Raw genomic sequence first — 14,379 nt, 5'->3', positions numbered from 1 at the left:
CTCCAAAACTCACATGAATTTAGTTTATTTGATAATGCCCAATGCATATTAAATTGAATTTACATGAAAGGTGCTTCAAAGTGCTTATGTAACTGATGATATCCAGAGTTTCAAAGCAGAGTTATTATAAAGACTGTTAAACATCTTCACTCATTGAGAGTTTCTCAGACTGGATACGCAGGTGGCAAGGTGGCAGGTGATTTTAAAGGCTTATTTAAGTTTATCAGTCATGTAGATAAAATAAATAAACCACCAGTACTAGATGTAACCGAACTGTACTATGGTTGAATGATGGTTGAGGAAAAACCACTGCGTGGTTACTTTAGCAAATTACACTATTGCACTTGTATTTATACCCTAACATGTATTCCCTGTTTCTGTAGTCCCATACTGATACATTTGTAATGAATCATATCGATTCAGCTGGAATTAATGTAATTTTTTTTTTTTGATAACAAGTATGACTAACATAAATAATAAATTATTTGACTATTTTTATTTCAAATATTAAATAAGAAATACCAAGAAAGTGTGCTTTGGAAGTAGCATTACTCGCTAATGCTATCATTACTTGCCTGTGCTGATGCCCCTCTCAGTAACTTCACTGTCAGCACACTAGGGGTGGGCCTGAATACAAATACATCTGACACAGAAAAATACTCATATATTTGAATGGAGACATATGTCAATATATGATTTGTAGGTCTTGATGAGACATATAAGTCGGTTTTAGTTTGATCTCTCTACGACATTCCTCTAGACCGTGGTGGCCATTTTAATTACATAGGTGGTGCTAGAGAGCACATTTTGGCACTTTGGGGGTTAATTTTTCATTTTATCAAATTGTTCACCAGACGTGATGTGCGAGCCAAATTTGGTGTGTTTTTGGGCATGTTTAGGGGGTCGAATTTAGGGTTTAAGTGTGTCACGGGTTCGCTTTCAATGATGGCTCAGATGACGAGAAACTTCAGCGTGGTGATTTTTTTATTCACACCAAGTTCCCAAACAAGAGTGGCAAAAATATTTACAGTGCAGAAGTGGAAAAAACCCAATAACAAAAAAAAGTATTTACAAGACAGGTTTCACACTGGCAGCTCGTCACCCACATTGTTACTCGGCCACACTACCAAAAACCCAACAACCCTAAATGAGCAGAGCTCCCCTTATGTATTCTTAGCCCCTCCCCCGGGCAAACCAATTAACAAATTATAGCGTCCTACAGTCAAATTTGACAACACAACAAACATAAATTCAAAAATCAATGATATACTTTGCATAAAGGAAAAATGGCACTAATCGCCCTCCATACAGCTATGGCCAAATACCCCCAAACCAAAATAAATCATAAAATATCAGTCCATTCAATGTTGATGGTATGGTCCACGGTCACCTGACCCTCTTAAGCGCGCAACCAAGCGCTATTTATGGTGTGTCCAGGAAGTGCCTCAGTTTGGCCCATGCCCGGAGGCAACCAGAGGCAGCAGCAGCAGGTAAATGTGTATGTGTGTGTGTCACGTCAGCGCCGAGTGTGCACCCTCGAACGCCTAGCGTGAGGAAAAGAGTTCGGACAGTGGGGAAAAGTTTGTGGAAGTGCAGGACCGCGGGACACAAGTGCGGGCCTGCAAGGAACAGTTTTAACCGGCTCCGCAGGAACAGTGGGAGCGCTGTGCGCTGTGCGCTCCCGGCACTCTCTCTCCGGCCAAGAGAGAGAGAAACACACACCGGTTAGGGCATGACGAAGCGTTCACGGGCGCCCCGTCACATTATCCCCCTCCTCCCTGAGGTTGGCGATGTGCGGCAACCTGGAGAGATAATCTGCCACAACATTGGTCTTGCCAGCTCGATGTCTGATCTGGAACTGGAAAGGCTGGAGGGAGAGGTACCAGTGGCTGAGACTTTTTACCCACATGACCTGGTCAAAGTTTGATTGAAATGTGTACTATCAGGTGTGTAGAGACAATAAGTAACTGCAGCTGGACACAGAAAAATACTCATATATTTGAATCGAGAGTGTGAACGAACCGCTAGGTGCTCGGGCCCTAATAAAGGAAAAACTGAAGTACAGAGCTACAGTTTTGATTTTATTTTTATTTTTTTCCTTTTTTCAGCACAGTGTCATTAGTCATGTATTAAAGCTTGAAGCCGATAACATTAACACCCTAAGAGGAGATAGCGTTTGTTCGGAGGCCAAAGTTGAGGCAAAGTCTTATATTGACAGGCTAATTGCAGACTTCCTGTTGGATTTAGGTCAGGAGTGTCAGTATATGATTTGTAGGTCTTGATGAGACAAATAGGTCAATTTTGGTTTGATCTCTCTACGACATTCCTACGGGCCGTGGTGGCCATCTTGGTAACATGGGTGGTGCTAGAGAGCATATTTTGGCACTTTGGGAGTTATTTTTTATATTTGATCAAATATTTCACGAGACCTGATGTGCATGCCAAATTTGGTGAGTTTTTGAGCATGTTTAGGGGGTCAAATTTAGGGTTGAAGTGGCGTATTAATAAAGAATAATAATAAGAAAGAAACAAACACATGAAATACAATAGGGTCTTCACCCTTTGGGCTCAGGCCCTAATTAAAGCTGCAAGCAGCGTTGAACGGGCCTTCACGCCCTTGTGCACATCAGGCCGTGGCGCAATCAAAGGGCTTCTGTGACGGGCATGTAGATGTCTTCGGACCCGGGCTGTTTTCAGACAGTGCAAGAAGGAGATAAACATCACTTCCTTTGTCCACTGTTTTGCCCACTGTCGGGGCTGCTTTACTGAAATTTTGTAGGGGGCGCTATTCAGCCAGTTTTTATCACTAATGGAATATTGTCATGTACACGTGTTCAGGCCGGGAGTCTTAATCAAACATGTAAAATTTGGTGCAGACTGGAGCATTTACAATAAAGTTATAGCAACTTCCTCTGTCATGGCGAAACATCAAATCTCAACAGTGTGAGGATGAGAATATTCTGCAGGGTGAGACATGGCTGGCTTGCTCACACCTGTGTCATAAAAATCATGCAAGTTTTGTGCCCATTCAATTGAATTTCATTTAGTAAACTGAAAACCCTTGATGAGTTTGTGTGTAAAACAAATTAATTTCCTAATTTTCATCAAGTCTATTTTTAGAAATGTAAAGACTTTTAACTAGGGATGCACGCCATTGGATTTTTGCCGATATCCGATATGCTGATATTTCCAACTCATTGTGGCCGATTGCCGATGCCGATATATGCACATATTTTTACCAGCTGGCTGAGGAGGCTATTATGCATGCAAGCATAGATTATGCTATGATCAAGAAAGACAATATATGAAGGAAGAACTTAGGAAGACTGGAGTTCAGTAGCTCAGCATTAAAGTTATTCCCTCATATAGGCTATAGTCTTTCTTGATCATTTGTACAATATATGATTGCATGTATAATAGTCTCCTCAGCCAAGTGGAAAAAATATGTGCATATATCAACATCGGCAACTGGCAAAAGTCAAAAAGTGATCATGTTAAATAATCATGATCTCAATATTGAATAAAAATAATTGTGATTATGATTTTTGCCATAATTGAGCACCCCTAAAAAAAACAAAAATTTTGATTTACACACACACACACACACAAAGTTTAAATATGTAAGTGATAAATTGTAAATATGTATGTAATGAATTGTTTTCATTACATACATATTGTTTAAGAAACTGTTACTTGAACATTTTTCAGTGTGCTCCTAAAGTTATATGTGTGCTCCTAATTTTTTTCATTTAGGAAAAAAGTAAAGATTGAACACTGCTGTCAGATGTGTAGAAACACTAAGTAACTGGAGTGTGGTGCAGTCCAAGGGCTTCTGTCACAGGCATGTAGATGTTTTCAGACCTGGGCTGACAGGTCTGACTTCACCCATCCCCCCCTCCCATTCTCTCTCTCTCCCTCTCAGCTGGAGAGAAGGATTTCAGAGTACTCCTCTTGTGAAATATCCTCATAAATCCCACGACTTTGGCCAAATCCTACATAAAAATCACATTTTTCGTAGGAATTTTCATTGCAAATCCATTGACACAGGTTTGACAGTGGTCGGATTTATAGTTTAGATGCCAGACGCCCCAGTTTGGCACAAAGTCCATGCCCAGAGATTGCTGATTGGTTTACATTGTTAGGTGTGATGTCGCACTACAAGTTTCAGGGCTTACTAGATCTAAATCGTTCAAGTTATTACAAAGTTTTTAATAACTTTTGTTCAGCACAGTGTGATAAGTCATGTATTGAAGTTTGAAGCTGATAGCATTAACGCCCTAGGAGGAGATAGCGTCTATTCAAGGTCTAAAATTGGCACAAAGTCGTACTTTGAAATTGAGATTGCAGACTTCTTGTTGGACTTAGGTCAGGGGTGTCAGTGTATGATTTGTAGGGCTTGATGAGACGAATAATTGAGTTTTGGTTTGATCTCTCTACGACATTCCTACGGGCCGTGGCGGCCATTTTAGATACATAGGTGGCGGTCTCGAGCACATTTTGGCACTTTGGGGGTAAATTTTTACATTTTATGAAATTATTTACCAGACCTGATGTGCGTGCCAAATTTGGTGAGTTTTTGAGCGTGTTTAGGAGGTCAAATTTAGGGTTGAAGTGGCGTATTAATAAAGAATAATAATAAGAAAGAAACAAACACATGAAATACAATAGGGTCTTCACCCTTTGGGCTCAGGCCCTAATTAAAGCTGCAAGCAGCGTTGAACGGGCCTTCACGCCCTTGTGCACATCGGGCCGTGGCACAATCAAAGGGCATCTGTGACGGGCATGTAGATGTCTTCGGACCCGGGCTGTTTTCAGACAGTGCAAGAAGGAGATAAACATCACTTCCTTTGTCCACTGTTTTGCCCACTGTCGGGGCTGCTTTACTGAAATTTTGTAGGGGGCGCTATTCAGCCAGTTTTTATCACTAATGGAATATTGTCATGTACACGTGTTCAGGCCAGGAGTCTTAATCAAACATGTAAAATTTGGTGCAGACTGGAGCATTTACAATAAAGTTATAGCAACTTCCTCTGTCATGGCGAAACATCAAATCTCAACAGTGTGAGGATGAGAATATTCTGCAGGGTGAGACATGGCTGCCTTGCTCACACCTGTGTCATAAAAATCATGCAAGTTGAACGGGCCTTCGAGCCCTTGCGCACATCGGACCGCGGCGCAGTCACCTAAGCTTCTGGGAACCAAGAAAATGTTTGGAGATGATCAGTGTGAGAGTCTTTTGACACACAATACTAACCAGTGTCTTTTTGTGAGCCCACCCCTCTGTTCACAGACAATTATGGATTATGAAATCAAAATATTGTTAACCTTAATCAATAATTCAGGCACCAACTGTAGGATCTGTGAGGAACACAGGTGAGTATTTGCTATAATTATCAATTATCAATAATGATTAATTATAACAATTAATAGAATTATTAATATGAACTAGCAAATACGGAGCACCACCCGGAAACCGGGACTAATAACCGAACAAGGTAATCTCATAAATGGGAGTTCACCTAGAATGTTAATATCTGAGAGATATCAACATTCAAGGGTGAACAAAGAAGGGTTGAATTCGAGCTCTGACTCCTTCAATCAGCCACTTTTCACAATATGTTACCAATAATGACTAAAGAACTTCTCTTTAAAGATATAACAGTGTTTATTAAACTTAGCAAAATTAACAAAGTTAACAAATGCTTCATTCAATAAATAGCTATTCTAAAATCTAATTCTACCAAACAAAACACAAACAGCTTTGCACAGGGTTGGACACTTGCAGGTTGGACACTGTTGTCCGACGTTATCTGACCATCAGATGTGCAAAACGATGTCAGTGCGTGTATCTGTGTGCGCGTGAGTGTGATGTTAGTCACAAGAGAGGGAGGAGGGAAAGCGATCGTGAGAGAGAGAGAAGCGGTTCTTTTTCCACAGAGAGCGCACGTACGGACGGCAGTCTGTAACGCACGTTGTCTGGTTTCAGATCGACAAATCAGTTTACTTTCTCACTCACGGCAGCACAAACACAGTAGTCCCGAGCGGGACAAACACAAAATAGTCAAGCGTGGTGAACACAACTAACAGGCAGCAGCGGAGCGTTAACTGCAGCATGACCGAAAGAAGCACAACCAGTTAGCCTCTGCTAGCCTCTCAGCTAACCCCGGCTCTCTGTTTAGATCCAAACGGAGCACCGAGTCCCGATTTGTTATTTAGGTTAAAGCGGAGAACAGGCAGCAGCGGAGCGTTAATTGCAGCATGACCGAAAGAAGCACAACCAGTTAGCCTCTGCTAGCCTCTCAGCTAACCCCAGCTCTCTGTTTAGATCCAAACGGAGCACCGAGTCCCGATTTGTTATTTAGGTTAAAGCGGAGAACAGGCAGCAGCGGAGCGTTAATTGCAGCATGACCGAAAGAAGCACAACCAGTTAGCCTCTGCTAGCCTCTCAGCTAACCCCGGCTCTCTGTTTAGATCCAAACGGAGCACCGAGTCCCAATTTGTTATTTAGGTCAAAGCGGAGAACAGGCAGCAAACAGGCAGCAGCGGAGCGTTAACTGCAGCATGACCGAAAGAAGCACAACCAGTTCGCCTCTGCTAGCCTCTCAGCTAACCCGGGCTCTCTGTTTAGATCCAAACGGAGCACCGAGTCCCGATTTGTTATTTAGGTTAAAGCGGAGAACAGGCAGCAAACAGGCAGCAGCGGAGCGTAAACTGCAGCATGACCGAAAGAAGCACAACCAGTTAGCCTCTGCTAGCCTCTCAGCTAACCCCGGCTCTCTGTTTAGATCCAAACGGAGCACCGAGTCCCGATTTGTTATTTAGGTTAAAGCGGAGAACAGGCAGCAGCGGAGCGTTAATTGCAGCATGACCGAAAGAAGCACAACCAGTTAGCCTCTGCTAGCCTCTCAGCTAACCCCGGCTCTCTGTTTAGATCCAAACGGAGCACCGAGTCCCAATTTGTTATTTAGGTTAAAGCGGAGAACAGGCAGCAAACAGGCAGCAGCGGAGCGTTAACTGCAGCATGACCAAAAGAAGCACAACCAGTTCGCCTCTGCTAGCCTCTCAGCTAACCCCGGCTCTCTGTTTAGATCCAAACGGAGCACCGAGTCCCGATTTGTTATTTAGGTTAAAGCGGAGAACATGCAGCAGCGGAGCGTTAATTGCAGCATGACCGAAAGAAGCACAACCAGTTAGCCTCTGCTAGCGTCTCAGCTAACCCCGGCTCTCTGTTTAGATCCAAACGGAGCACCGAGTCCCGAATTGCTATTTAGGTTAAAGCGGAGAGAATCAGCGGGTCTGTCGGCCAGCTGAGTGAAGTGAAACCTGCGGAAAAAACACCGTGACCATCAAGGTAAAACAGGTCGGCGAAAACACGGCAGCTGGCTCTGAGTGGAGTGGCGGAGAGAACAGCAGAGACGACTCGGCGAAGACGCGCAGGGCAGAGCCGGTCCACGTTATCCCGAAGTAACTTCATTTCCTCTTTCTCGGGGGAATTTGAGGACGCTGGTTGCAGCAGCGGTCTCTCTCGGGTCCAGGAATGTGTTCGGGTGAACACGGGCAAAGTCTCGTCTTGTCCGACGAGGGGAGTCTTGGATGAGGGGAAAACATGTTCGTGGGGTAGTCAAGCTAACTCACAGGGGAACAGGAGTTACCCCTAGCTCAGTGACATGGGAAAGACGTGTAGTTTGGGCGTGCTCGCTTATAAAGGGGTGGTGATGTCATGGCTGCGTCCTCAGGACGCTCCGCTGTGCAGGAGCGTCTCCGCCAATGAGGGACCGATGTTGACTGCTCCCTGCTGAGGTGTGAAAATCGCAAAGCATCCTTGGAAATGGAGTTTGCTCCACCCTCATGGCAGGTCCATTACAGTTTTAATACGGAGCTCCGGAACTCCAGCCTTCCTGAGTTTTTCCCTCATATAGGCTATAGTTTTTCTTAATCATTACTACAATATATGATTACATATGTAATAGTCTCCTCAGCCAAGTTAGAAAAAATATGTGCATGTATGAACAACAGCAATTGGAGAAGATGACAGTCAAAAAGTAATCATGTTAAATAATCATGATCTCAATATTGAACAAAAATGATTGTGATTATAATTTTTGCCATAATCAAGCACCCCTAAAAACAGTAAATTTTGATTTACATACACACACACACACACACACACAAACACACACAGAGTTTAAATATGTATGTGATAAATTGTAAATATGTATGTAATGAATTGTTTTCTTTAAGAAACTCTTACTTGAACATTTTTCAGTGTGCTCCTAAAGTTATATGTATGCTCCTAATTTCTGTCATTTAGGAGCACATGTACTCCTTGAAAAAAAGTAAGGATTGAACACTGCTGTCACATGTGTAAAAGCACTAAGTAAGTGGAGTGTGGTGCAGTCCAAGGGCTTCTGTCACAGGCAGTAGATGTTTACTTTACCCATCCCCCCCTCCCATTCTCTCTCTCCCTCACAGTTGGAAGGAAAGATTTCAAAGTGATCTTCTTGTGAAATATCCTCATAAATCCCATAACTTTGGCCAAATCCTACATAAAAATATCATTTTTTTGTAGGAATTTTCGTCGCGAATCCATTGATACAGGTTTGAAAGTGGTGGGACTTATAGTTTAGATGCCAGATGCCCCAGTTTGGCACAAAGTCCATGCCCAGAATTTGCCTCCCCATTGGTTTACATTGTAAGGTGTAATGTCGCACTCCAACTTTCAGGGCTTACTAAATCTAAACCGTTCGAGTTATTACAAAGTTTTTAATAACTTTTGCTCAACACAGTGTGATAAGTCATGTATTAAAGTTTGAATCCGATACCATTAACGCCCTAGGAGGAGATAGCATTTATTCAAGGTCCAAAATTGGCAAAAATTCGTATTTTGAAATTGACATTGCAGATTTCCTGTTGGATTTAGGTCAGGGGTGTCAGCATATGATTTGTAGGTCTTGATGAGACGAATAATTGAGTTTTGGTTCGATCTCTCTACGACATTCCTACGGGCCGTGGTGGCCGTTTTAGATACATAGGTGGCGCTAGAGAGCACATTTTGGCACTTTGGGGTTTAATTTTTACATTTTATCAAATTTTTCACCATTCCTGATGTGCGTGCCAAATTTGGTGAGTTTTTGAGCATGTTTAGGGGGTCAAATTTAGAGTTAAAGTGGCGTAACAAGAAAGAAGAAAGAAACAAACACACGAAAAACAATAGGGTCTTCGCCCTTTGGGCTCAGGCCCTAATTAAAGCTGCAAGCAGCGTTGAACGGGCCTTCGCACCGTCCTAACGTCAGAGCGCGATGCAGATGAGGGGGTTATGACAGGCATGTAGATGTTTTCAGACCTGGGCTGACAGGTCTGACTTCACCAACCCCCCCCCCCCCTTTTTTTCTCCCTGCTAGTTGGAGAGGAGGATTAAAATAGTACTGTTCTTGTGAAATATTGTCATAAATCACATTACTTTGTCCCATTCCGTGGGAGTGAATCTCCAAAACTTAGGACATTATCCCTTAGCTGTTTTGCGTAAAAAAATTTCCGTTATAAGTGTATCTTTTTTCAACATGTGTTGCTAGGTAAAGAATATTATTACATATAACCTTTCATGTAGTTATGCAATAAAGTGTTACATGGTGAGCCAGATGAATTGTGATTTGTGATATTCAATGTTGAACACCTTAATTGTTGACAGTAAATGACAGACAACATTTTGTTGTGAACATGGCAATTTATTTGTATTATAAAGTGGTTTAAACAAAAATTCATCAAGAAAAATATTTAGCCAACTTTTCCATGTACAACTGATGTATTGAAAATAACACATTTGCAGCCCTGAATTTTGTCATGAAATAACAATCAAACAGTCAAAAACATAATAAAGTAGGGACACAAAGAGGAAGTGAGAGCATGGATAATAACAGTAACAATGACAATATGTGTGTTCTATATTTTTATAACTGTCCTGTTTGGCAGCTGAGGCGTGCAGAATGAAGAATCTGTGCCTTGGGGTGCCAGAACTGATTTGCTAATAGGTCATGCACAAAAAACATGAAAATTCATATTTAAAGTACTAAAGTTGAAATTCATGTTGTACATCATAATGACAAAAATACAAATGTCTGAAATGAGTACAGCTCAGTTATTAAATATAAGTATAGCCTTTCCTTTTATGTGTATAGCAACATGTAGTTATTGGATCTGTGTATCTTATCTAAGTTGATGATGATGATGATGATGAGTAACACAGGAAAGATACAACCAACATGCAACATGAAGTTTGCCAGTTCCTTGTAAGATACATTTCTTCAATTGTTATTGACCTTTTCATTTTCAAATCACATAATAAAACTGTTGCATATTAACACACTAGGAATAAAGGTATCATGAATTGAAACATGCAAAAATATATATATTAACAGTTGTAAGACAGACCAACAGTTATCATGTGGCAAACAGAGACTAAGACATCTTCACAAACACCAGCTACAAAGTGCTTCATAGTCAAAGACATAAGTACAAAGTGCTTCACAGGCAAAGAAATAAGTTAATAATAAATAAATCTAAAATCTCCATTTCATGATTATTTTAACATAATACTCACAATACATAATAATCCCAAATCTATCCACAATACTACACAATCTATAATGTGTACACACGATTGACCAGTTGGAGTGGGACAGACTCTACAGTAAATAAGACAGCAACCATAATGACAGCCAGCCTACACACCATGAACAACACACAAGTCAGTATTTTCCTAAAACCCTACAGATAAGCACAACTACAACATGAATACGATAACACTTACGCTGGGACACTGCGATGTAGCACATTACCTCAGACAAAGTAACTTATTCCTGCTCTGAATTGAAATCTACATCAAAAATTGTCTACACACCCTCAAATTCAAACATAATCAAACTGTCTATGTCATCTAACTGCCCCTGATCATCTTTAACACCAAAACTACACAGAATACCTTCATGATCACTGAAGTACGCTGGCATCACTGCACATTCCACATTATACTGTGTTGTTTTAACATATACATGATCAATCAATGTCCCCTTCTCTGTAGTTTCTTGTGTTACATGCTGCTTAAATCCTTTTAAGCTCAGGAATGTACAAATTGATGATTCTTTTAAAATGTTTTCATTAAAGTCTCCCATTAGCACAATTGTTTTACTGATTGGATTTAACCAGTCAAGTAACTTCTCCACATTATGTTTAAATAGAGATCTTGGATAAGATGGTGGACGATAAAGTACTGCCATCAATATGTTTAAATTGATACACAGGCATACCAAACACTCCAGATTTAAGTCTGGTACCTGCAGAATCTGACAGTCCAAATTGTCTAAACAGTACAAACCAACTCCACCATGTTGTAGATTTTGCAGCTCTGACATTTTGGGGTTACTGCTGCTGTAACACAAACTTCGAGGACGACTGTGGAAAGTGTAACCACACATTTGCACACTGTTTAATGGGGTTTGTGCAGTGAGCCACGTTTCTGTGACAGCAATACAGTGAGGCTGCAAATGCTGTGTGCAGGACACCAAATCTGAAAGGTGGCGATTTAAACTCTGAACGTTCATTAAATACACAGAGAAACTTTGTGCATTTATTGAAGGCTTAGGTTGTTCAATTAAAAATGGAGGCATGCTATCCATGGCCTCCTTTATGGTGTCCTTGCAGTAAATGGCCTTCTCTGTAAAATCCCTGATGATCAGTCCAGACAAAGCCCTAACACGACTCAGAGCTACATACGCCTGCCCAGGTGCAAACACCTTCTTCAAAGATACAACAGCCTCATCTATAGTTAACCCCTGAACTTTGTGTACAGTACACGCTCACGCTAATTTCAGAGGAAACTGTAAACGCACACAACCCCGTTTAGTGGCCTTCTCCTTCTCTGGTTCAATAGCAGTAGAATTCCTGCATTCTACTGCTGCATGGGCATGTGTCTTCCTCCTCTGTAAGCCAATTTTATCATCATCAAATGTAACATAAATTTTTAGAGGAAATGTTTTATTTTTACCAAAATCCATGTCAGTGACAGTGCCACATGCTCCATTCACCAGACCGTCTTCAACATCCACGTTCTTACATAACATAACACGCGCATTCTTGGCCAAATACAACGTTTGTTCTAAACATGTGTCCAGAGCATTATTTTGGGTACCACGTTCCAATTTCCCTGTTTTCTTGTTTGTTATGAAATCTTTAGCCTCAATTTTGATGTAATCGGGACACATGGCAAACAACTTAATGAAATTGTGTTCATTTACTTGCATATTTGTTGGGAAAATATGCAAGGCCGAGCTGTCTTCCCCTGTCTCACGTGATTTCAGCATCTCAACGTCGCTCTCTAACATGGGGGTTTTTTTGGAACGCACTCGCAACCTGTTCAATAACTCTGCAAATGAGCTATCCTTCTGCCTAACTATTGTTTTCAGCTCCACTACACTGAAATGGCACCACAAGCTCACACCAACCTGACTGTTATGCAGGGGCTTCCCTTTAACAGGAGGCAACTGATAAAAATCACCAACAGCTATCACACTAACATTACCAAATGGGGAAAAGTCACCAGTGTGCTTAAGCTGCCTCAACCTGCCATGAACATAGGTCAACAGATTGTGATCAACCATACTGATTTCATCAATGATTAAAATTTGGAGTTGACTAAATTTTGCTCTTAGAGAGTTTAGTTTATCTTCACCCAAAGGGGTATAAGGTAAACTAGAGTGTGTGCCAATACTGAGTGTGTGATGAATTGTAGCTGCGTTTAAAGAGTATGCAGCTATGCCTGTTGAAGCAGTTAACAAAACACAAATATCGTCTGGTTGATGACAAAGTGTTGACAACAGCCTCCCTGCCTCGTACTGAATAGCTCTAATTAAATGACTTTTCCCCGTCCCTGCGCCACCTGTCACAAAGACATGCATAGGCTCTGGGTTTTTACCCATCACCTTCTGCAAACACCACTGTCTGACCTTATAAAAAACAGCCATCTGTGTCTCATTCAGAGACCTAACCAAAGCTAACCCCTCACTTCTAGGCATAATTTTCCTGGGTCTCTCTAAATGTGCTAATTTTTTGTTATCAACGGCCAAGTCTGGAACATTTTCCATTGCTTCCATTAACTGTTCATCGCTTTTCTCACCTTCCTGTTGCTGTCTCATTTCCTCTATACATTCAAGGCGTTCCACTTCCTGTTCAGGACACAGCTCCCCCCAAACGTCTTCATCAACTCCGTTTTGCTCGACAATTTCCTGAGCTCTCTCCAAATCAGGACAATCTACTTCAAACTTTGCCCTGTTCTCGTCAACCACGGTCTTAACCGAATGCACAGAACCATCACTAAATGTCACCTCGCCACCTTTATAGAACTGACTAAACATTTCAAAGCCTTCAGGTTTTAGGTCTGAGTCAGCTCTATAGGGAAGGAACAATTGCATCAGACTCTGAAAATGGTCCTCCTCTCGTTTCTCCAAATCAAAACGCATATAACGTACAACTGCGAACTGAGAGCGTGTTCTCCTCAAGATGAAGCCTAAACCACTTTTCAGTTCAATCATGTCATTGGACTTCTCGTTCTTGGAGAGAACACGATACTCAGATGCAAATGTAGCCATGCACATGTTATCAAAGACATCATTGTCAGGCCTGTTCCTATACCTGTCCACTATGCCAGGCATCCACATGTCCTCTGTCTTAAGCTCAGTACAATCTGTTCTCTGTTTCAAAACACTGAGGGGTAAACTCATCTTCACTATGTTGTTCCCAGTTGGCACAAACACAACCTTTCTGGAACACTCCTTCAGATGCATGTTGGTTAGCCTATACACCGCCTCCTGAGCACAGACGTCCCTGTTGTGTAAATATACACTGCCTAGCTTTTTTAATGCTTCTTTAGCAGAGAGATTTCCTTGTTTTGCTGCTTCTTTTTGGGCGTTACTCAATAATAGGCCAATTTCGCTCTCTGCTTTCGTAATATAAGATATGATATAGATGACGACTGCATAGGCGTCGGTGACAAAGCTAATGTCCAAATTTGCATTCCAGCACTTCAACAACTGCTTACTATACTGGTTTACCCAAACTTCGTTCACCCCTCTCCTATAAACCACCGTGCTCTTTCTTTCCAATCTTCTATAAGCCTCTTCAAAGATGCCCTGATTGATGCCTAGAGTCTGAAACAAATGCTCTACACTGACAAAACTCACTTCTTCTTCCTGAGCTTTCTTAACAGCTGTCTTAACATTTTGCAAAATATACTGTGCCCTCTCTTTTGGCATCAAATCATCATCAAAACACTTACAGACAGGATGGTTCTTTGAACCAGGATCGTTCATGGTCTCCTTCACCTTATGA

The 14,379-nt window shown here is 41.5% G+C and overlaps 1 protein-coding gene and 1 long non-coding RNA gene across 2 annotated transcripts; one reads left to right on the top strand and one right to left on the bottom strand.

Moving 5' to 3' along the window:
* The first annotated feature begins 731 nt into the window (after positions 1–731).
* Positions 732–4,647, top strand: LOC122990672. The gene is made up of 2 exons (XR_006405436.1): positions 732–902; positions 4,594–4,647. It is a non-coding gene; the product is annotated as an uncharacterized LOC122990672 (long non-coding RNA).
* Positions 4,648–9,709: 5,062 nt separating this feature from the next.
* LOC122990665 lies at positions 9,710–14,379 on the bottom strand. The gene is given in 1 exon segment (XM_044364105.1): positions 9,710–14,379. A coding segment is annotated over 1 exon segment (3,471 nt). The 5' UTR covers positions 14,361–14,379; the 3' UTR covers positions 9,710–10,889.

Source organism: Thunnus albacares, chromosome 2 (genome assembly GCF_914725855.1).
Source record: "Thunnus albacares chromosome 2, fThuAlb1.1, whole genome shotgun sequence".
Lineage (NCBI taxonomy): Eukaryota > Metazoa > Chordata > Actinopteri > Scombriformes > Scombridae > Thunnus > Thunnus albacares.
This window is presented reverse-complemented; position numbering and strand designations above follow the sequence as displayed.